The sequence below is a fragment of the Mus caroli genome, chromosome 13 (assembly GCF_900094665.2).
Source record: "Mus caroli chromosome 13, CAROLI_EIJ_v1.1, whole genome shotgun sequence".
Lineage (NCBI taxonomy): Eukaryota > Metazoa > Chordata > Mammalia > Rodentia > Muridae > Mus > Mus caroli.
In genome coordinates, this window is record NC_034582.1 from 63349640 (window position 1) to 63373647 (window position 24008).

Here is a 24008-nt window from a genome sequence, read left to right on the forward strand (position 1 = left end):
CTCTCTCCCTCTCTCCCTCTCTCCCTCTCCCTCTCCCTCTCCCTCTCCCTCTCACCTTTTCTCTTTCCCCCTGCCTTTCTATAATAAAGCTCTAAAACCATAGACAGTCTCTGCTCATCAAGGCCCGCTGCACAGACTCTCGTCTGTATGGGAACCTCTCTCTCCCTCAGCCCTCTCTCTGATAACCCCGGGGCAACAGGGTGTTGCTCTGGGGCCCCCTGGTTTCAGGGCTGCCCCTTGACCACCCCCCGAGTGGGGTCAGTGGCTTGATTCCTCCCAGCCCCCCGCCCAAGTGGAAAACATCTGGCAGCCCTCCCATGTCAGCCTGTCCAGAGCAGAGGAGGAACTCTGGCCAGACGTGGGCTCTCCTCCCTCCCCTCCTCCTTCCCCAGCCCCTTTTAGTTCCCACACCTCTCCACTAACCCACCTCAAGCCCTCCACTTCTCTCCACTTTCTCCTTCTGCCCTTGGTGTTTCTGTAGCTGGGACTGTGTCTGGCTTTATGTAAACTCTAGTGGTTCCTCGGCCTCCAGCTCAGGCTCACTTCTCAGACTCCCCTCAGTACTAAACTCTGCGGGAGCTTAGCCTTCACATCCTCTCTTGGCTGCCCATCTGGGCCAGCCTTGCTCTAGGTGCTGGGAACTCCAGGGGCAGACGTCAGGTATGACCTTTGTCCTTCCTCTGGTGGAGGAGGATGTAAGAACTGAGGTAGAGGGGCAGCAGAGTCGCCAGGAGTTTTAATGGTGGTTTTTCTTCCACAGCTTCCCTATCATGAGCTGGAGCTGCTTACATCGAGACTTGAATTGGTGGACTATTTACAAAGGAAACTGTTTTCTCAAAGCTCCGCTGTCCTCTGGTAATAGAGGAAACTGACTTCAGGATTCTCAGTGAAAAAGATGATATTTGTAAGAGACAGTTTAATCTGTGAATTAGCCACTCTATGGAAATTATGTTTACAGACTTGGGATCTGAAAAGGGTCTGCGGTTTTTCTTATACCATGTATATGTGTATTGGTGGTAAATTTGGAATTAATTTAATGCTAGTATCTTAGATGCCTTCACCGCATCGAGCAGGATTATTCAAATGCAATAAAGCAATGTAACAAGTAAATGTTAATTGCCCGTCTTATTTTTAAGAGTTATCTGCTAATAAAAGTATGCTTTTTAGAGGTGTGTACTCTTGTTACTAATAAGAGTAAGGAAGAAATATTTCACTTCTGTTTTGGTGAGAATGATATTTGGTAAGAAGGGTGGAAGCAGCAAGCAGAGCTGATTTTAGGTTGGGGCGGGTGTGCCATGAGGGAGGGAGAGAGAGTGGGAGGGAGAGGGAGGGAGGGAGGGAGAGCCGGAGGGAGAAAGCTGCATTGTTATTGCACATGGTGGCCCCTATTTGTTTCCCTCTCGGGGGACAGGTGTGAAACAAGCTAGAAAGCTGGGCTTGTGCTCTCGCTTGCATGGGGACAGTGCAGCTTACCATTCTCCATTTTGCTGAGCACTCCCATGTGTCTGCTTTAAGCAGGGCCAAGCACGCTGTCCCAGCATGATCTTGAGAGGCAACAACATAGTAAGAATTGTTCAAGAATCCTGATGCCTCGGTCCATTTCCACTTCCTCACTTGCTGGTCGTGGACTTGTGCTTCAGTGCCTGAGGAAAATACCTGTGGTGGTGGGACAACCCTGTGGCCTGTGGGTTCTGAGCCATACAGGAGATACCCTCTGTGGCCCATATGACCTGTCTGAGCTATGAGGACATCCTTCTGTCCTGCAGGATCTGAGCCATGTGGTACATTGATGTTGAGAAGAGCCTCAGTTGACAGTCCCCTGGGAAGAGGGAACGTAGTTGTCTAGGTCAGACTTGCCTATAGGCATGCCTGTGGGGGCATTTTCTTAAACTACTGGTTGATGCAGACGAACCCAGTCCTCCATGGGTGGTGCCATACCTATAGAAAAGCTAGCTGAGCAGAGAACCAGGAAGCAAGCCAGGAAGTAAGTATCTTTGTCCATGGCCTCTCTTCAGTTCCTGCCTCTGGGTTCCTGCCCGAGCTCCTTCCCTGCTTCTCAGTGATGGACTGTAACCTACAAACTAAAATGTACTTTCTTGCCCCAACTTGCTTTTGGCCATGGGTTTATTAAAGCAGTAGAACGCAAATCAGGACAAGTTTTGTTTTATGCTCTTAAGAGATTTGGTAACAGTACCACAAAGTGTGTGGGTCACACTGGTGAAATAAAGTATTAGACCTCACGGTTTGAGGCTAGGAGTCCAGAGTCATGGTATCAGCATGATAGGCACCTTTGAAGCACTTTGAAGAATGCTTCATGTATTTTATAGTGCCCTGGGGAGCCTTAGTCTGTTCCTGGCATCAACACATGTCCTACTTCCCATTGGTGTGTGTGTGTGTGTGTTGCTACCTTTTTAAGTGGCTGTCCTCCACCAGGGTGTGTCTCTGTCCTTGCCCCTTCACATAACCATCTTCTCTTTGAAGTGTGTCCTCATATGAGCATTCTAGCCATGTTAAGGCTCTCCACAAAAAAGTTAAACCTGTAAAGACTACACTAGTCAAGTATAGCAGGGGCACTCTGGAAGCACGCGTACGGCCCATTTGCCTAGGCCCAGACTGACTTGTAGGCTGAGCTGGGATCTGAGACACAGCAGGGACCCTGGCTGCCGTGCTTGCTACAAAGCAAAGGGGACGTTCCCAGGAAAGAATGCTAGAATAAACCCCAGCTCTGTTTGGATTTTAATTCTGAGAGTGTCTGTGTTATAAAAATAGGCTAATAAATAGTTTCTGGCTTCCCCGAGTGTCATGTTTAGGTCTCTATACGTTGAGTCTCTGTGCCTCCAAATCTTTGTGTCTGTTTGCCGTGACCACAAGCATTTCCAGGTGGTAGCTCTTAGTAGCACATATTTAACAATTCTGAATAAGGTCTAATCTTGTATTTTAAAAAGTGCAGTGAAAAAAAAAATAGGTGAAAATTGTATTTTATCACAGCAAAGTAGCACATATTTAACAATTCTGAATAAGGTCTAATCTTGTATTTTAAAAAGTGCAGTGAAAAAAAATAGGTGAAAATTGTTAGTATAGAAAATTGTTAGTGGACTCTGGAAGTGGCAGTGATATTATCTGAGATGGTCATTAGGGGGCAGCAAAGTTTATGGCATTGATTGAGCTAAAGGAGAAAACGGGGGGGTGTGTGTGTGTGTGTGTGTGTGTGTGTGAGAGAGAGAGAGAGAGAGAGAGAGAGAGAGAGAGAGAGAGAGAGAGAGAGAGAGANNNNAGAGAGAGAGAGAGAGAGAGAGAGAGAGAGAGAGAGAGAGATCAGCCCGAATCTCAGGTGACAGTCATCTCAGGGTTTCAGGACATGCAATTTGCAATTTCCAGGTCCCCGCCCAACATCATGGACTGATCCAGCCTCTCCTGCTTCTTCTCAGTTGTCTTGTCCCTTTTTCCTGTCCCCTGGAATCACCAACTAAGTAACTCATTAACATCCAATCCCTAGTTAGACTCAAATTTAGAGGAAACTCAAGCTAAAGCAACATTTTTAAAATTGAATCTTATTGTTTCACTTACTTTACATCCTGCTCACTGACCCCTCCCCCAGTTACCTCCTCCCACAGCCCTTCCCCCACCCCCTTCCCTTCTCACCAAAGAGTAGAGGGTCCAGCCCATGTATGCTCTTTGGTTGGTGGATCAGACTTCGAGAGCCCCAAGGGTCCAGGTTAGTTGACTTTCTTGGTCTTCCTGAGGAGTTCCTATCCCCTTCAGGGCCTGCAATCCTTCCTCCAATTCTTCCATAAGAGTTTCCAAGCTCGATCCACTGTTTGGCTGTAGGTGTCTGTATCTGTCTGAGGCAGCTGCTGGGTGGAGCTTCTCAGAGGACAGCATGCTCCTGACAAGGTAAGTATAATAGACCATCATTCATAGTGTCAGGTATTGGTTAAAGCAGCAATTTTTATTTGTCATCAAGTACTTGCTGAGTACCTCCTGAGCCATTCAAGATAAATTAAAAAAAAAAAAAAATGCAAGTGGCCATGCCCTGGAGAGTTTTCAGTCTAATAAAAAGACGAACTCATTGGCTGTTCAACTTTGCCCAGAGTGCTGAATCTTCTCCTATTGTTTAGCAGTTTCCTGTGGGTTCAAAAGTTCAGTTCTGGAGGGGTCTCTTCATAGACCTGGAAGTTTTAAGTTCGAATATTCCCTCCAGGAAAGAAGAGAAAATGCTCATGAGCTCAGGACCTAAACAACTACCAAGTCTCACAAAGTTCCTGAAACTAACAAGATACACAGGGCATCTCTCTAAGGTTATGAAAGCAGTGAAAGAAAGGTTGCTGGTGGAGAAAAGAGTAAGTTGAGCTGCTTGGAGAAGGTTCTCTAACCTGTGGAGATGTCTCTAAGTCACACAGAGGTCTCAATAGTTTGAACTTTTGTGAATTGACACCTGGGCTGGGTCTTCTGTTGACAGAGATTATTTTAGTTGTATTCCCTTCTTTAAGTAACCCTTCTTGTACACTCCTGTAAGTAATCACCATAAACATTTATCCTTTAAGTGATACTTTGATGTGATTGTTGCTTTGGTTCACAGACTGAGGTAAATAGTTGTTTGTTTTCCATCCCACATGTCATCTCAGGCAATCTGTGCATTTTCCTTGAACAATTTTTAGCAAAAGAACTGAAAGTTAGTATAACAAGACTCCCTCACACACAGAGAGAGACACACACTCCTATCCATGCTCAGCCTTCCTCACTAGGTCTGTACTGTCCACAATCCTCCATTGGTCCCTGATTACCTGGTCTGTATTCAGGAGGTGTTCTGCTAGGTGGGTTTGGCCAGATTCCCCCATACCCTCACTTTTCCTCTCTTAATCCGTTATCACCAAACTTACTCCTTGGCTCCAAGGTCTCACTTGCCGAGGCTGCCTGGCTGACGCCCTGTGCATCTCGTTAGTTTCAGGAACTTTGTGAGACTTGGTAGTTGAGCCTGATTTTGATCTCAGTCAGGCTGAAAGACCCATTGCAGTAGTCCCTACACCTGCAGGCATAGCCCCGAACAGTGCCTGCCTTCTATGCATGCTCATCCCCTTCCTTGCTGTGATAAAATACTCTGAACAGAAGCAATTCAAGGGAGGAAAGGTTCGATTTGGTTTACACTTCAGGCCACGGTCCATCCTTGAGAGAATTCAGGGTAGGAACTCAAAAGCAGAAACCATAGAAGAATGCTGCTAGCCAGATTGCTTGCAGGTTCATGCTTAGCTATAAAAAGAAATACAGCCCAGGACCTCCTTGCCAGGGACCCGTACATGTACAGTAAGCTGGATCCTCCTACGGCAATAGGACAATTGAATGTGGGTAACCCTTCTATTGAGATTCCTTTTTCAGGTGACTCCAGGCTATGCTGCGGCCTGACAGTTAAAGCTAACTAATGATAGTGTTTAACTAAAGTGCTATTAGTAAAGCTTTCTTTCGCTGCTAACAAAATGTTGCTGAATGAAATTGCATCTAGCAGAATTATGTCTGAATGGCTGTGAAAGGGATTTCTATAATGGAATAATTTCAGTCTGGGCTATGCTGGAGCCGAGTTCTCACCATAGTTTGTGTCAACCCCTTCTACCCGCCCAAGTGTGTGTACTTTATCATCTATGCAAGGCTTGCAAAGGGCCTCCCTCAGCTGACCTCTCACTCTGTCTTTGGAAAGGCTGGGAGAGGTGGAAAGGTTGAGAGTAGATTACAGAGGGTATTTTATTTTATTTTACTGATACTTTCACGGGGATGATAACATTAACAGGTATGCGCTTGTGACTTCTGTTCATGGGAGAAAGGCGATGACTCTCTTTTCTCTCGTATCTCCAAGCTCCAGGGAGATGTCCACCTCACTAAATGGTTTCCAGCAAGAATAAAGCCCTGAGACTTTGGCTTTTGGTGGGAAAGTTCCTGGCCTTTTTAAATTTTTTTCCTGACTCATGGTCTAAGCAGGCAATTTGCCAGTGGAGAATAGAGGAAAGGAGGGAGTGGGGTTCCTGGAGCTGAAGAGGGGGCATGATCAGAGCTGCCTTAAATCCTATGAACTTGACTCATATGCCACATTCTTTCCTCTGCAACTATGCCCTGCCCACATAGGAAATGCAGCTTTTCCTCTGCAACTATGCCCTGCCCACATAGGAAATGCAGCTAAGCAGGAGGCACAGGTAGGTGGTACGGCCCATGCTTCCGTGCCTTTAGTTTTTCTATTATGTGCAATATACACGTGGCCCTCATTTTTCTGTTGGATCACTCTGGTCGGGATCTCTGAAGCCTTTCTCATCTTTGTCATCTAACTTCTCCAGGTTGTAAGCTCCCTGTGACCCAAGGCTGTTTGTTTCAGGGCTGTACCTTCAGATCTTGACACATAGTAGCTTTCTGTCCAAAGCTAAAGAATGCCCTGAGACTACAACAAACTGTGCTGGGAATCAGATGTAGAGGACTGGGTGTGGTCCCTCTGGCAGTTCCTACCTGGAAAGCCAGGTCTCTCTCAGGGTGTGGTGAAAAGAACCTAGAAGGAGGCGTCAAGGAACGTCCCAACCTCTGTCACTAAGTGGATGCTGAGACCAAGGCGTAGTTGCCAGGCAACAGCCGAGTGCAGACGCCTGGAGGGACGCAGAAGCCACCTAACGTGATGGAGGAACTGGCCAAGAAGGAGCGGAGGGCGATGGACCCCGGTGGCTTAAAGAAGAAGGAGGGAAAGGTGGAAGAGGAGGCTGGAAAAGAAGAGGGAAGAGAGGAGGAGGTGGGAGAGGAGGAGGAAGTCACCTCCGAAACCCTGAGGGGCAAACCCCGACCTCTGCCCATCTCAGCACTACCAGCTTTCAGCTACATCCCGCCAAGGCACCAGGGCCCCAAGGAGCGCAGCTACTTTGGTCGCGAGGGTCAGGTGAGCAGGTCCAACAGAGCGGGGGTGGGGTGGGGATGGGGTTGCGGGAGGGAGGCGGGAACCGCACTATCAGGGAGGGCCCTGAGGGCGGTAAGGGACCTGACAAGGGCGGGACTTCAGTGCTAGGGAGAGGCGGGGCCATATTACTGGAGCTGTCCAGACAGTGATCCGACAGGACTTCAGGTGTGGTAGTAAAACTGTGACTAGAGGGTTGGGAAGGACTGAGTGCTTCGGATAGTGTCAAGGGAAGCTAGCGAAAGTACGGGGTGGGGTGGGGTGGGGTCACACTACTGTTACTAGAGGCGTCGAGGTGGTGCAGCTCTAGGCTGAGGGTGGTGCCCAGGACAAACTGCATTGAGCTGCAGAGTCCAGAGAAGTTGTATAGGGGTGCAGAACTGTGGATCGCATGTGGAACTGGTCTTGGGGTTGGGTAGGGTTAAATACCAGAGTCTGGGTCAGGGCCCCATGTTACTGCTTGCTTTGTTTTTCTTTTGTTTTTGTTTTTCCGAGACAGGGTTTCTCTGTATAGCCCTGGCTGCATGTTACTGCTTGCGAAGGGTAATTGTGATACATTGATACTAGTGAGGCAGGCATGGTTATCAGGCAAGAGAGGGGCCTTGGGCTGAGGTACAAGGACACCAAGAATACGGCCATCACAACCACCCGTGCAGACACCTCAGGAAGTGGGGATGGGCAGATGTGAGCTTGATGCAAGTGAAATGTGTCCTGAGGGTAGGAACTGGGACGAGGTGTCCTTCTGGGAACAGTGGAGAAGCCACTACTTGTCCTAAGTGAGTACTGTGAGGACACTGGGTCACTCTTTCCACCCATGATCTATCAGTGGGTCAGTGGAGTGCCAGGGCTGCTCTACTTAGGGTGTCTCAGCTCCCCCGGGTCTGCGGTAGCAGTGGAAACAAGCCCTGGCCCTAGTTACAATGCCTGCAAGGTCCAGGGTGTGGGGAACATCCTCCATTTAGATGGTAGAAACAATAAGAACAATGTCTTAGTTAGGGTTACTGTTGCGGTGAAGAAATACCAGGACCAAAAGCAAAGTAGGAACAGAATTTACCTCACTCATAGTCCTGTAGCACAGTTCATCATACAAAAGCAGTGAGGGCAGGAACTCAAGCAGGACAGGAACCTGGAGGCAGGAGCTGATGCAGAGACCATGGAGGGATGCTGCTTACTGGCTTGCTCACCATGGCTTTGCTCAGCTTGCTTTCTTATAGAACCCAGGACCACCAGACCAGGGTGGCACCTCCCACAATGGGCTGGACCCTCATCCATCAATTATTAATTAAGAAAATGACTTACAGGCTTTCCTGCAGCCCAGTCTTATGGAGGCAGTTTATTAATTAAGCTTCTCTCCTCTCAAATGACTTCATCATACAGAGCAGTGCCTAAGTCTCCTGTAGGAGGCTCTCTTCCAGCTTCTCCATATCTTGGCACTCACTTGGAGCTAAGCCCCCTTCTCTCCCCAGGCTCATAACAGGCCTGCATCCCTGTTCCCAACTCCTTGACGTCCCCAGCAGTTTCTGGGTACACAGGAGGATAGCTCTCAACTCTTCACTGTTCTCAGCAGATTCTGGGTGCATAGGAGTTTGAGAACTCTGTCCCAGCCATGGCCATTTCTCACCCACAGCTGGGACACATATCTTAGACTGCATTTTGCCCCCACCCCTGAGTGGTGGTGTGTCCGTAAGGAATAAACACAGCCTAAGTTTGGAAATGCAGACCCTCAGTGTAACAACAGAGGCAGCTATTGAATTAGAAAGGTTATGCTTTGCGTACATTGTGAACCTAATCTGAAGCAGCTTCTTGGGTTAATTATGAAATCGAAGGAACATGGACATGGTTTTGTTTCAGTGGCTATTTATGAGCAAAACCTGCTCATATTGGTATTTTATGCATACCCACATGGACAAACACCGTAGAAGGTTCTTTCTTGTACTAGTTAAAAATAAGTTCTGTTTGTGTAGAAAACTTCCCAACATAGGGACAAAGTTGTTCTCCAGGTCACATGAGATAAACTGGGATGTCAGGTGTTCTGTCTGATAAGAGGCAGCTCCAGGAAACTTTCCTTTATGCAAAGTAGAGTGCTTTTTGATGAAAAGCAAAATAACAACACAATCTCAGCCACTGTTTTGTTGTTGGTGTTTTGTTTTGTTTTGTTTTTTGTTTTTTGAGACAGGATTTCTCTGTGTAGCCCTGGCTGTCCTGGAACTCACACTCTGTACACCAGGCTGGCCTCGAACCCAGAAATCCACCTGCCTCTGCGTCCCAAATGCTGGGATTAAAGGTGTGCACCAGCCACTGTTAATACTTTCAGAACTCACACACAGATATACAGACACACACAAAGACACACACACACTCACAGACACACATAGAAACACACACATAGAGCCACATAGATATACTGACACATACATAGACACACACACAGACACACAGACATAGATACACACACACACACACACACATAGACACACAGACAGACATCAAAAATTTAGATATCAGCTTTTACACACATACACACACACATAGACATACAGACACACACAAACACTCACACATAGACACACACAGACATACTGACACATACATAGGCATACACACATACATAGAGACACAGAGACACAGACATACAAACACACACACAGATGTAAATACACAGAGACATACACACACACAAAGGCACACACATATACAGATGTACACAGACATACAGATATATACAGACAGACACTCACAGACACACAAACACACGTACACACACACAAAGGTACGCACACTTACAAACACACATAGACACACACATACAGACACACACACACATAGAGACACACAGACACACACTCACAGACATACATAGACATAGAGACACATGGACATATACACACAGACACACACACACATACATACACACAAAGGCACACACATTCACAGACACACATAGACGCACAGACATACAGACACACACAAACACACAGACATACAGACACACACAGACACATACTCACAGACACACACACAGACATACACACACATAAAGGCACACACATTCACAGACACACATGGACACACAGACATACAGACACACACACACATAGAGATACACAGACTTACAGACACACACATAGATACACACTCATAGATACACACAGACACACACATAGATACACACTCACAGACACACACAGGGACACACTCACATATACACACAGACACACACACACTCACACACACACACACACACACACACACACACACACACACACACACTTGATTTAGGTAACCAGTGTGGCATGAGATGCAGTACACCCAGTATATATACAGTTAGCAATTGCTCTTTAGCTGTAGCTCCTAACAATTAGTTTCTTTTCATTAACTGTCCATTCCCAGCAGCCCACCCATGAAATGCCCAGCCCTCCTTCCCTTCAGAGAGGAATGCAGAGGACCGCAGTAAAGATGAGCATGTGGCAAGTGTCCCTGATCTTCTAACTCATCCACCCCAGGGAGTCCACCACAGTCCTGCTTTGCAGGCTGCAAACTTACTTAAAACCCCAGTAATGTGGCTGAATAGGATGATAAATTTGTCCTCTTATGCTAACATCTAAAATGTGGTCAGCTCCGGCACTGCTCCCTAGGGGGCTCTAGCAGCCTGTCTTTCCCTGAGAAATAAGCTTCCAGAGGCTGCAGAGCAGACTCGGTTCAAAGGCGTTTTTAAATTACTTTTTTCTCCTTCTGTTGTGCACAGCGTTTCTGCCCCCTGAAATGGAAAAGCCGAGTCAGAGGAGAATGCCCTTTTATGAAGGTTTTTTATTAAATCCCTCAAAGTATAACAGTGACATTAAAAAGAAATCGCCTAAGTGGCTTTAGAATGTGTTTTCCGGCGTGCTAGGATGGATTGTAGAAAACTGTTTGGAGGAAAACTGTGTTCCACAGGCCCCACTCTGGCTTTGCTGGGATTATCCAGAATCCCTTCTGCATGTGTGGAATCGCAGACGTGGAGGCGAGGGCTGATGGTGTCCTTATGTGCCACAAGCTCTCCCTCCCTGCCTGCAGAATGTCCTTCAACAAGGGCAGTAAGAACTTGCAGCATATGAAGGCTCATGTCTAGAGCTGCAAAGCAGAGATTCCTAAGGATGGCAGCCAGGGTAGAATAAACAGGGGTGTGATCCCTCAGTCCCTCACACATGATGCCCTGTCTTAGACAGCCATCATATTTGATCACATGTGCTAAAGCAGCTGTAGAGGAAGATAAACCACTCTGTGGTCATGTTTCTGGTAGGGTCTAGGGATCTTGTCTTGGCTGTCTAGTAGATTCACAGCCATGCTAGTAGAATGCAGAGCACTTTCTTGCACGCCCACCCCTCCCCACTCATTTCTTCCTTTCCCTTTGCACCTATTCCTATCTAGCCTATTAAGATTTCACTTGCTTATCTTACTGTGGTTCTTCCCCTAGTGAATTATCAGCTGCCCCGGGGTGGGTGGTGAGTGGAGCAGGGGCTAATTTTTGTCTTGCTATCTCTTCAGCAATCAGAATAGAGACTGGCATACCCTGGGTACTCCAGAAACACCTGCTATGTGGTAGTTAAAAGAGGGATGAATATATGGAACGGAAGGCCTAAGTCACCTTTTTCGAAAAGTGTATTTAGTAAACCAGGAGTTTCTGTTTGGAGTATGTGTGGTTTAGTACTCTACCCATGGGACAATCAGGGTCGATCACACCTGCCTCTCACCTTGTGCTAGCTGCAAACCTGTTGTCCAGTGACCTTCCCCAGGAGTAGCATGTCCTAGAGTGTGTACCAGAGCAAGATTGAGCCTTCCTCCGAGTCAGGTGGAATCTTGTAAATGGAGGGGGCCCAGCTTCTCTTGGGAGCTCAGCCACAAGGGAGAAGTGAGGAAGAGAGGAGACCAGTGTGTCTTTCTGCACGGAGGACATTCTTACCAGCAACACTGCCCACAAACAGGCGTGGCATGTCCTTTGGCCACGTGCCTCTACATGCAGTATATGGCTCTGATTTTGTGTTCACACACAGAGGATCACACAAACATGTGCATGTTTTGCAGTTTTCTCATTGGGGTGTATGCAGGGTGTACATGTCTCTGTCTGTCCATGCGTACGGAGACCAGAGGACAACCTTGAGCATTGGCAGGGTCTCTCACTGATGTGGAGATTGCCAAGGAAGCAAGAGTGGGTGGTCAGTGACCTCCAAGGGTCTGCCTGACTCTACCTTTCAACTCTGGGATGGTAACTGTGAGCCACTATGCCTGGCTTTTTTTTTTTTTTTTTTTTTTTTTTTTTTTTTTTTTTTTTTTTGAGATCAAGCTCCAACGCATGAGCTCTTAGGGATCACGTTCCAGCTCTGGCAGAAGTGAATCGATGTAAGTGAATGACACAGACAAAAAGGCTGAATCTCCAGCCTCAGTGATGGGGTGGGTCTGAGAACTAAGGCAGAATGCATGGAGTCCACCTACTCTTCCAGAGCGAGACAGAAGTGAGTCAGTTGAGAGGAATTCTGCCGACTTCAGCTCAAGAGTAAAATATTCTTAGATTATGTGAGAAGTTGTAAAAATCGTCAAAGCTTATGATCCCAATACGCCAGGAGAAGGAACAGGATCTTATCCGCAGGCAAGCCGTGGAAAACAGTTAAGCACAGACTTTCAAAGGTTCTGATACCCACTCTTGACAAGCTGCAGCCTTCTAGACTACAGAGTTGTGACTCCTGTTAACATTTTCTTAGCTTAGCCTACTGGCCTGACTCCCAAGGAGAGGCTCTGGGCTTACCAGAATTCAAACAAGGCCCTAACAGAATCAATGACCTTGGAGATTTACAGTTTTGAAAGTAGGTCATATGCTTGTGGGCAAGTAGCTTTGAAGAGAGAAGTAGCAGCCACTGACAAGTAATTTCTACTGTAGTCAGGATGGGCTAGGCCATGCCTGAGCAACCCAGAAGCTTAACCAGTATCATGGCAGAGTTTTCTCTTACTAATTCACAAGACTCATTTTTAGTTTCATGTCTGAACTCTATGCTTGGTTGGCTGCCCTCATCTGGCAGCAGTGAGAATATTTTTTTTAATTTAATTTTTATTTTTATATGTTTTTATTTGTTTATGCTCTGTTTGCATGTATGTCTATGTATGCCTGCTGTGCACAGAGGCCAGGAGAGGGTATCATATCCCTGGAACTAGATTACAGATGGGTATCAGCTATGCAGGGACTGGCAACCAAATTCAAACCCTTTGAATAGATAACTGTTCTTAGTCATGGAACCAACTCTCCAGACCCCTACAGTGAGAATATTTACAACAAAGGAATCTGCAATCACTACTAATGAGGTAGATTTTTTTTTCTGCAGTGAGCAGTTAGTTTCATAAAAGGGCAACATTGGGATGAAGACAATAAGTGTCATATGACAGACATTGATTCATTTCTCATGTTTTGCCCAGTGTGAGTACTGGAAAGCTCTTGGTGCAATGATTTGACAACCCACTGTGCCTCTTTTAAAAACATATAAAAATTATAATGAGGGTTATTTATATCTTTATTTGAAAAGGACATGAATTTTATTATATACTCACTGATAATTATGCATTTGAATAGGACACATTTGACGTCATATTCAGCTCCCCTCCCTACTTGCAGCCTTTCTTGGACACTTCTCTCTCCTCCTTCCTTCTTTCTCATCTCCATCCTCATCCTTCCCTTTCCCTCATCCCCATCTTCATCCTCCCACTCCTCTCCATCTATCTTCCTCCTCTTCCTCCTCATCCCTATCCTCTTCTTCCTCCTCCCTCCTCTTTCCCCTTCTCTTCCATCTTCTTGTTCTCCTCTTCCTACTTGTCCTCCTTTTCTGTCTCCTCCCTCTACCTCTTCATCTCTTTCTCTTCCTCCACCACTACATTCTCCTCTCCCTCCTTCTCCTTTGCCATCTCTTCCACCACCTCTTCCATCTCCTCTTCCTCCTCCTCTTCACAACTCACCTGAGTCAAATCAGTGCTCCCCATATACACATTGGTGTTGGGAGCATTGGGCCAAACTCTTATAATCCATAGGAGAAGAAAATTGACTCTCCATCCCTCAGTAGCCATCACCTGCTGGAATCTTCTCAATCAGGTGTGGGATCACGTAGACTCTTTCCCTGTGCATGTTGGATATTAACTGGCTTATTCTTATTCAGGCCTGGTTTCTCTCTCGGTGGTTCCATGGTTTACAGAGCCTTGTAGTCTCCAGGACAATGGAGTCATTAATTGAATTCTCTGAATTCTTCATACACAGAGATTGAGCCTATCTGCCTAGAGATAGCATGCCATGGCATCTTAGCACCTTCCTAGTTCAGACTACCATAGGACAATAGAGAACCGACTCTGTAACTTGTTCTCAAATAGAAATGTGTTTGGTGAGCCTATAGTTTCATTCTCATTGCAGTTACATAAAAATATGTCGCACAGGCCTTCAATGCCAGCACTTGGGAGGCAAAGGCAGGTGGATCTCTGCGTTCTTGGCCAGCTGGGTCTACAGAGCAAGCTCCAGGGCAGCCAGGACTACACAGAGAAACCCTGAAACTCTTATCTTGAAGAAACAAACAAAAAAGAAAGCACCCATAGGCAGCCTTAACTAAGTTGAGTGGGACACACACACACATTCACACACATGCATACACACACACATACACACATAACACACACACATGGAAGTACAAGGGGGTCATCTTGTACAAGAATGGGAGGAAGACGAACAAGGGTAACGGTGAATATGATCACAGCACATTGTCACACACATGTATGTATAAGCATGTGACAAATAGTCAAAAAGATTATGAAAGTATACACATCTCTTTTGTTTCTTTCCCACAGAATTTAAGGGTTTCAATCTGATAAAGAAGAACATGTTTATATTTGATGTCATAGGAAAAGGAGGAGAAAAGAAAGGACTTGGGTCCCAGTTTATTCTAAACTTTACACTTGTGATTTGTGTGAGAGTGTAACTTCTGGGAAGTGGAGAGCTTGTGGGGGCGGGGAGGGGGAAGGTGCAGGATGTAATAAAACCCTACAACCTCAGACTGGAGGTTGGGCCTTGCAGACCACAGGAGGCAGATGCCTCCCTCAGCTACCCACTTGGATCAGTCAGGACAAGACTAGTTTTACTGCAGCAACAAACAACCCCACAGAGCTCAGCCACTTGGTTTCTCGTGCAAAAGGTCCAGTAGGGTCGGCAGTGTGCCCTAGCATAGTTAAATCACTCAGCAGCCACCTCATGGGCTGCTCCCACTCCATGCAGCCTGGCTCTGGGTGCTGGTTCTTCCATACTTCTAGCGGAGGCATCACAGGTCGCTTCAGATCACAGTCCATTGGGTAGAACTGGTCACGTGTCTTCATTCAAGGAGCAGGAGCAGGAGCAGGAGCAGCAGGAGCAGCAGGAGCAGCAGGAGCAGCAGGAGCGGGAGCGGGAGCAGCAGGGGGAGCACCAGAGGGGGGAGCGGGGGGGGGAGGAGCAGGGGGAGCATCAGAGGGGGGAGCAGGGGGGGAGGAGCAGGGGGAGCAGCAGGAGCAGCGGGAGCAGCAGGAGCGAGGAGGGAGGGAATTCCTTGGGTCATCAGGAGTAGAGTATAATTGTGTATTAGTGACGTTTTCCACTCAGGTGGTCAGCAAACTCAGTTTACCAGAGGAGTGTGCTCCTTAAGCTTCTGGCCCTGCTTCAGTAGCCTGTGATTTAACCCCATTTTGGCTTCCCAGTTGTTCCAAACACAGCTGCTTTTGTAGAGTGTATTGGGCAGCAGCAGTACAGCACAAAGTGGCCCAGGCTTGATGGCTTAGAGCAATGGTAACTTACCTTTTGGAGTCCTGGAGAGTGGAAGTTCGGTCCCTTTTGTGGGCTCAGAGGGAAACACCTTTGTTTCTTTATAGCCATTTTCTTGTCCTGTTCAGACCGTCTTTCCTATATATGTCTCTATGTTTCAAATTCCTGCTCCTTGAGAACACCATTCACATTGCATAGGGCTGTCTTATGCTAGCATGACATCACCTTAACTGAGTACATCTTCAGCAACCCTGCTTCTGAGCAGGGCAGCATTCCATATTCTCTTGTATAAAACTTTAACTCGAGGGCTTCTGGAGGACAAAACCCAACCCATAGCACCTGAGAGGTTGCTTTCCAGAGTTCTAGCTGTAGTAGCTAGCTGTGTGATTATCAGAGATGCCAAGGTATGTCCACAAAACCAGAGCACACACGATCGTTACCACGTCTACAAGCTCAGAGCACACAAGAGCTTAGCATCCCTTCTTTTAAGCCACTGCACTTTTCCATCCTCTGTCATTTTATTTGTAATATTTTAGCATTTTATTATTTTTTATATATTTGTGTGTGTGTGTGTGTTTTCCCTAGGCTCAGACTATAGTCTCACTTAAAGTGAGGGCCCTCCATTTCTGTCCTGGAGCCTAATATGGCCTCTTAGAGTTATTTTTAGCTCATTTTCCATCACTACAATGAAATACCCAAGGCTGTGTATCTTATAAAGAATATGTTTATTTAGGTCATGGTTCTCGAGTTTCCAGAAACCACAGGTACTAATGGTCTCACTGGCTGAGCATCCTGGAACAGTCAGGGCACACTGAGAGGCCGGGAGCGTGCTCCCTGCAGTGGTGCATGGCTCTCTGAGAGGCTGGGACTGAACACAATGCATTTCTTTGGCCTCTCTGTCTCACTCAGTATAGAGCAACCAGACTGCCCTGATAACCCCACCTAAAGTCAGCCATCTTGGAAGGCACCAACTCTTGCAATGTGTTCAGATCAAGTCCAGCCCTTTTAATACCTAACAATGGATATCAAATCTCCACAGCTGAATAAATTCCCAAACTGCAGAAGGAACAGACCCAGTAAAACATGGGAATGGAAGACACAGGCAACCGTTGCTCAGATGACATCCACACACTCAACTGGCTAGAGACTACTCAGTAACAGGATTTGGGAGCACAAGAGGTAAACTGAAGGCAGGACATCAGATGTCACATGTAGCACATAGTGTTACCATGTTTAAGCAATGCTCAAAATGCAAGCAGACAAAGGCAGAGGTCACAAGTTATTATTTTCTGTTTTGCTCTTTTTTTAAAGCTAAATTCCAGAGAAAGGCAGGCGAATCTGAGAGATTTTAATTGTGCAGCACCAAGTCTGTGTTGTGATAGCATCTCAGTCCGGATTGGTTTTTATTAAAATCATCTTGCTTCAAGCCACAAAGGAATACAAGAACAAAAGATGAAAGCTCTGTAATGGAAGACACACTTCGGCTCCGCTCAGACACCAGAGACGGATAGTGTTTTGCTCTGTGAGGCTGCCCGTCTGCTAGTAATTTTTTTTCCTTTTAGTCTTATTCTTCACCAGTAGAAAAATTCATCCTTTTTTCCCCCTCTGGAACATTCTGAATATGCAGCACACAAGGGTAGGATGGGGCGGGCTGGTAGGGTGGGGCTGGGAGCTCCTGGGTTTTCATCAGCCCATATCCAGAAGCAGTGAGCTTCCTAATCCAGATCAAGATGGCCCAGGCGCTCGCAACGCCCTGGGAGTGGGAAGAGGCAGCATAGACTCTTAGCTGCTCCTATTTACAGAGTTTTAGGAGACCTTGCTAAAATGAAAACCAATAGACTGTTTTGTTTTGTTTTGTTTTGTTTTGTTTTGTTTTGTTTTGTTTTTTCCTTTTTCCTGGGAAGTTGCATATTGCAATAGGTTTCTGTGGCGTGGAGCATCTGTAACAGTGATTACAAGCCCCCTTTCTTCTTGAATCTGTTCTTCTGTCATTGGGTCTTCTTCTCAGATAAGCTCCGCCCCCTAGCAGGACCCACCCCACTCTGGAGGGGTGGCCTGGCCAAAAGCTCTAGGCATGAAACACAGCACAGGCAGATCCTGGCAGTTTGTTTCCTTACTGTTGATGCTCCCCCTCTTCCCGTGCGGCTCCCATTACCTGTGCAGACTACACGCCCAGTGGGAGCACCGTTGGGCGTGGGATGGGGAAGACCGCCCACTTCTACTTTTGCATACGGACCTCAGCGGTTAGAAGAGAACGACTTGATCACAAGGGTTCATCCTTCATGCTGTCAGCTGTGGCTGACCTCATTCTACCCTACAGACTGCACAGAGATAGACAGGGCAGGAGGGCTTGCAGACAGGCAACAGAAAACTGAGACCAGACCATATGCCTAACTACCATCCGATTGCTTAAGTCTCCATGAGAGATATGACTCTAGTTAAAAGTGCTTGCTGTTCTTCCAAGGGACCTGAATTCAGCTTCCACCACCCACATCAGGTGGCTCACAGGTGTCACCCATATCAGGTGGCTCACAGGTGTCCATCACTCCATCTCCACGAGATCTGATGCCCTCTACTGGCCTACAGACAGCTTGGTACAACTCTACCTTTCCATATATGGCTTCATTCACTCACTCACACAGAAGTACACACATACACACACTACAGTGGGCGTTCAGGTTAGTGCTGTCTTGCTGTGGGCCTCTCCCTAGCTTAGCCAGTAGCTTTATGCCTCAAAAGGGCTGGAAGAGGGATGGACCCACCACTCCTGCAGATTGGGTGCCAAGTTTGAACTTCCTCTGTGCTACTGATGGGTCCTTTCTGTTTCTCCCAGAAAGCATTGCTCTGCCTGTGAGGGCTGGAGGCCATCAGCTTCTGCAGCAACAGATCTGCACTGAGTGTTCACGACTGAGATTTCTTTGTCACGACTTAAAATGGGTTTTTAAAGAAGCTTAGATTTATTTGATAAGCAAATGCCTATTTTAGAGAGTCAAAGTGATTGATGTTTTCTTTGTGACATTTTCCTTATTGCTTTTATGTGTGGGAGGGCCCTCATGGGCTTTCTTTTGCTTTTATTTTCCTAGTTCCTCTAGAATTTACTTTTGTCTACAGTGTAATGTGAAGATACAAGGAACTAGTTGATGTTATAGCACTGAATGCTGAATGTAGTCAATTCTTCACGGAGTTAGTGTTTCTCACACCCCTGTCTAGATCATGTGTTACCTAATCAGGAGACACAACCCAGGGCAGGTGGTGCAAACCCGCCAATGAGAGCTGTGATGCAGAGAGAGAAGCCACTGCCTCCAGTGACAGACCAGGAATGGCTGAATTTAGTGAAGTTAGGATACTCTCAGTGAGGGAAAGTTCCCTGCATATCTGGTAAAACTCTTACAAATCCTGGAACTGCAATTCTTAAAAACCATGCTGTCTCCTTCACTGGATGGTAGAGACATCAGGTACTACCAGGTTTGAGCTGACCAAAGTCTACCTGGTGGTCAGTCCATGAGTGCCCGCATTGCTTGCCGATGCATTGCTAGTCATTACCATCACTGCCAGAACGCTGGGTTCCTTGGTAAACAAGTTCACTTGTGTTTTCCAGTCCCCTCAACATGTGTGTGTATCCATTCTTTCCACACGCTAGTTTGTCTCCGTCCCACAGAGCAAATAGTTTTAGTATCACTATTAGGAAAAACAAACAAACACCAAACCAAACCACAGTAGCACAAGTGAGACAGCAGGTGATCAGTTCCAGTCTCACAGATAAACCAAGTCTGGTTTCATTGCTGAAGGAATCGGGACATCTAGAGCAACAAACCCAAGCCTGATGCGTGAGATGCTGGTTAAATACCATCTAACCCACAGATTACTTATTCTATTGGGTACCACATGAGCAGAACATAGTTATGTTAATTATGAACATAGTTATATTAACAGCTCCTCTTCCAGAATATCTAAGCTATGTGTATGTACATCTAGGTCTGTGTAAATGCATGCTTATGTTATATATGTAGGCATATTACACGTACTCATGGATATCAGTTTCAAAGTCCTATAGCTGTACAGAGGGCTTAAGAAAAATATTTATGTCTCTCAAGAGATAGGCTTGCATATAGGCAATTTGACCACTGGCTGGCAGCTCGAAGGATGACTGCTGCTTGGTTGTATTGTCATAGCATCCTGTTACTGCTGAGTTTTCAGAGCAGAACAAGGCTGTAATATTAGACACTCTGAGAGCAGGTCTTGAGGGTGGTGCCCTCATGAACAGGTTTCATGCCTCCAGAGAAATTCGAATGAGCCTCTGTGGTCTTTCTCCCCTGTGATGGTGCTGCATGGCAGTGTTGCGTATGAAGCTGAAAGCAGCTCTCCACAGACGCTGAGTCTGCCCACACCTTGATCGTGGAGTCCAGCCTCTAAACTGAGAAACATATTTTGTTTATGAACTTCTTGGTCCACACTATTTCCTCACGGCCACTTGAGCCACGAGGTTTGAACTCTTGCAGCAGTGTCAGAGGGGACAGACTTTGAGGAATATCTCAAGGAGGAACACTGGAGAGCCAGAAAGAGGTGCTGTTGAACATCTGCAGTCAGACTTGGTCCTCAACACACTGCATTTGCTGGTGGGGTCCGAGCTCCTTTCTGCTCCAGCTCACAGCTGGGTCTGCCATGTGTGTGTGTGTGTGTGTGTGTGTGTGTGTGTGTGTGTGTGTGTGTGTGCCTCCTCAGTGCCTGCTCACATGAAGGAAACTCTGCACTTTTCAGTCCCCACTGCAGAGTCTTGGTTTCAGTGCTGTTTCAGATACCACTGCCTCATGCTTCAAACACACCCATGATTCTCTCTGTTTATTCCCAGACAGGGATTGTCTCCCTCTATGACTGTGTTTTTAAGAGGAGACTAGATTATAACCAGAAATTACATCGAGATGACAGAGAACATGCAAAGAACCTGGGGCTCCATATTAATGAGGAGGTAAGATATGATAATGATGTTAACAGACTGTCAAAACTGGGCACATGTGAATGTACCCATGCATACACAAATACACACATAGTGTGAATGTATGTGCACAAATACATATTTACATATGTGCATATGCATATACATATATATTGGTTACACACATGTATTATGTGTGTTTATGTGCATGCATGTGTATATTTTGAATGTTTAAATATATATATGTGTATGTGTGTGTTCCTGTGTATACATTTTCACATCTTTATCTGTATGAAATGTGAGAACATGCAGATATCTATGCACATATGTACATGTATTTCATATATGTACATGAGCACAGGCTTGTATATGTATATATTTGCATGTGTGTACATTTGCTGATGTGTATATATGTGACCACATGCAAATATTTGACACTGTGTTCTGTATGCTTTCTGTAGCTTAATTTATGTGGCTGGCATCTATTTTATTGTGCTGAGAAGTAAACATGCTTCTGTACTGTGACTCCATTTTTGCATTAAATTTTCTGATTTGTTCTAGGGAATTGGATAATTTAAAGAGAGTAAAATTAGGAAGCTCTTTTCAATAGACAGGATTCCTTACTCGCTTGCCCACTGAGCCCTGGTTACAACAGCATTTCTAGGGATGCTGGTCTTTATTTACCCAAGTCTAATCCTCAAGTCCCCACCATATGGGGTGCAGCTCTGCTTTGATTCCCCCCAATGTTTCCAAAGAAGGTGCTTGTTCTGAGACGGCTAGCTCACGCCATCTTGCCCCGCTCAGCACTCTTGAGTTGGAGTTAAGTGATAAAGGCACGTGGCATCACTTATTTCATGGTCATGGGATTTTAAAATTTGCTTATGTCGGTGCATTCTGCATCTGCATTGAAATTCTTGTTTTCTGATGAGAAGAAGGTAGCTCTGATGACACACTGTTTGATGATCTCCTCTCTCCTCTGGAGGGAACATAAAGGGACTTGGGAGCAAGCCCTGTCCTTGTAGAGCTGACATTCTGACAAAGAGAGAAGAGTAAGAGGCAAAAGACAAAGAAACAACCTGGTTTTGTGTTGATGGATAACATGCACAGAGAGCTCTTTAAAGCACAGAGGTGGTGAAAGGGCTGAGGAGGTTCTGGGGAGAAGGGTCAGGAAAGACTTCCGGTGCCATCCAGGGACTTGAGTGATTGGGGCTCTGTCAGTGAAATGGACAAACAGGATGAGTCTATTAACATGAACAAACTCTTAAAGCTCCAGGCTGTTGTTCTATATGTGGGGATAAAGAGAGGCTGGCAGAAGGCAGGGGAGGGGAAGGGAAGAGGAGGAACAGGACCTGAAGTCAGACCACTAGTGGTGTCTGGTTCAGTGTCTTACTTCTCCTCCAGATAGCAGGGTAGTAGAGGGCCGTGCGCAGAGGCACTGGAGTCTTTCTGGCTTTGCAAACACAGGTATCATTGAGACGCCGCCTGGGTGAGACATCTGATGGACCAGCCACTGTACTGATGCATTCTGGGTAGAAAGGTTTCTGTGCTCACAATGGTGTCTGCGAATTTCATCTTCCCAGGAACAAGAAAGGATTGTGCCAGTTCTGATGTCCTCTGTCTATGGGAAACGCATCAATCAGCCCATTGAGCCCCTAAACAGAGACTATGGCCATGTGAGCCACGTGAAGACCGACTTCTACAGGAAGAACGAGATCCCCAGCATCAAGGGGCCCGGCTTTGGGCACATCAATCCAGCCTGAAGAAGTCGTGTGGTTTCTAGGGCACTCTGAGGTACCCTATCAGCAAGTGATGGAGTATACGAACCATTTTCCTGTTCATGTCACCTGTAGCTGTAAGATGTTCTTTGACTGCAGGAGGATAAGCACACGCATATCTAAGGTGGTCCTGGCTCAGAACCTGGAAAAACACCTTTCCTTATGTTGAAAGCTTTAGGGTAAGGATTTTCACTGGACTTATTTAAAATGACACTGACTGATTCATTCTGAGACCCTGAATAAAAGAAAAGCTTGCCTCCTGTTGGTAGCAGCTGTGTTTGTTTTGTGGGCTGGCTCTTCACTTTGCAAGGATTTTGTTGGGGAAGGGGTCACAGGAGAAATGTGCCGGACCTTCTCCCTGCCCACAATGCAAACAATCCCTTTTCTGTTTTCTCCGAGAGGAACAAAAATGGCCCTCAACATGACTGAACACTTTGTTTTCTTGAGGTCATAGATAAACTGAAGTCTGAACAATGGAGCATAAAAGCCCCCTGTACATCCATACTGCCACCCCTCCAGGGAGAATCTGTTACAGGTGCAGAGCGCAGGCTGGACTCTGGGAAAAATCTGCCTGTTGCGTTTTCTTTCTGTGATCTGATGTTGTGTCATCTTTAGGTGAAATTTCTAAACAAATTTTCATGCTAATCAGAATACTACCAGAGTACAGCCATGCTCAGCGTTCACAGTCCTGAGCACTGAAACTGTTCTTACCCTCGTTATTCTTCACACTGAGGTTTGAACCCAGGACCTTACACACTGCCCCTGAGATCCATCTCCAGCCCATGGCTGTCAGTTTGGACAGCAGTTTCCTCTTCTGGAAGCAGCTGATTTTAACCCAGGTTGGAAGTATTTATTTTTGCAAGAGAATCTGACATACACTCAAGCACTAAGATATATCTTTAGTGAATGTATTTTTGGAAGAAAGCATCTCTCATCTACTGCAATTGAATTTCCCAGAGCTGAGCAGTTAATGGGCAGGTGATGCAATTAATTTTGGTGCTCAACCACTGGTTTTATTGTTTTGAATCTGCAAGACGGTTTCATGGTCCAGAATTGCTGGCCATTTCAAGGATGAGTAATTCCTAAATACTTATATTCTGAATTTTCCAGTGTTGTTGCTCTTTTTCCCCCAAATAAATAGTAGTATATTGTGAGTTGCTCTTGGGCACATTAAACTATACTTGTAATAATATAAAAAAGAAAATTAAATGGATTTCTGTTGGCTTCTCCTCTCTAATTAATGAATACCAGGTAGAGACATCTTAAGGGGGTATTATTATTATTTTTAAAGATTTATTTTAACTTAGGTGTATGTGTGTACATCTGTGTGTGGATATGTGCACAGCTGCTGGTGCCTGCTGAGGTCAGAAGAGAATGTCAGATCTCATGAAGCTAGGGTTTTGGCAGCTGTGAGAACCATGATCTCATGGACGCTGGGAAGTGAACTTGAGGCCTCTGCAATAGCAGTGTGCAGTGTCAAGTGCTGAGCCTCATCTCCAGTTCAGGAAGTACATTCCTGTATTAATAGAATGTGTTTCCACTTATCCAACCCCCACCACTGTTTGGTGTTGGTTCCTGCATACGGATGCTGAT

General features: G+C 46.1%; 2 protein-coding genes across 4 annotated transcripts in view; both read left to right on the forward strand.

Moving 5' to 3' along the window:
* The window catches only part of Fastkd3 (FAST kinase domains 3), an 11103-nt gene extending 9937 nt beyond the window's left edge, over nt 1–1166 (forward strand). For all 3 annotated transcript variants that reach the window (XR_002379495.1, XM_021180311.1, XM_021180312.2), the window contains exon 7: nt 761–1166. Coding sequence is in view for 2 of the 3 variants with exons in the window: in XM_021180311.1 (XP_021035970.1) it covers nt 761–859 (99 nt within the window). In the remaining variant the exon portion in view is untranslated. The remainder of the gene's footprint in view (nt 1–760) is intronic.
* Nucleotides 1167–6591: 5425 nt separating this feature from the next.
* C13H5orf49 (chromosome 13 C5orf49 homolog) lies at nt 6592–23639 on the forward strand. Its single transcript, XM_021180830.2, has 3 exons — nt 6592–6901; nt 20557–20673; nt 22221–23639. The coding sequence occupies exons 1-3, from the start codon at nt 6647–6649 to the stop codon at nt 22398–22400; spliced, it is 552 nt and encodes a 183-aa protein (XP_021036489.1). The 5' UTR covers nt 6592–6646; the 3' UTR covers nt 22401–23639.
* The last annotated feature ends 369 nt before the right edge of the window (nt 23640–24008 follow it).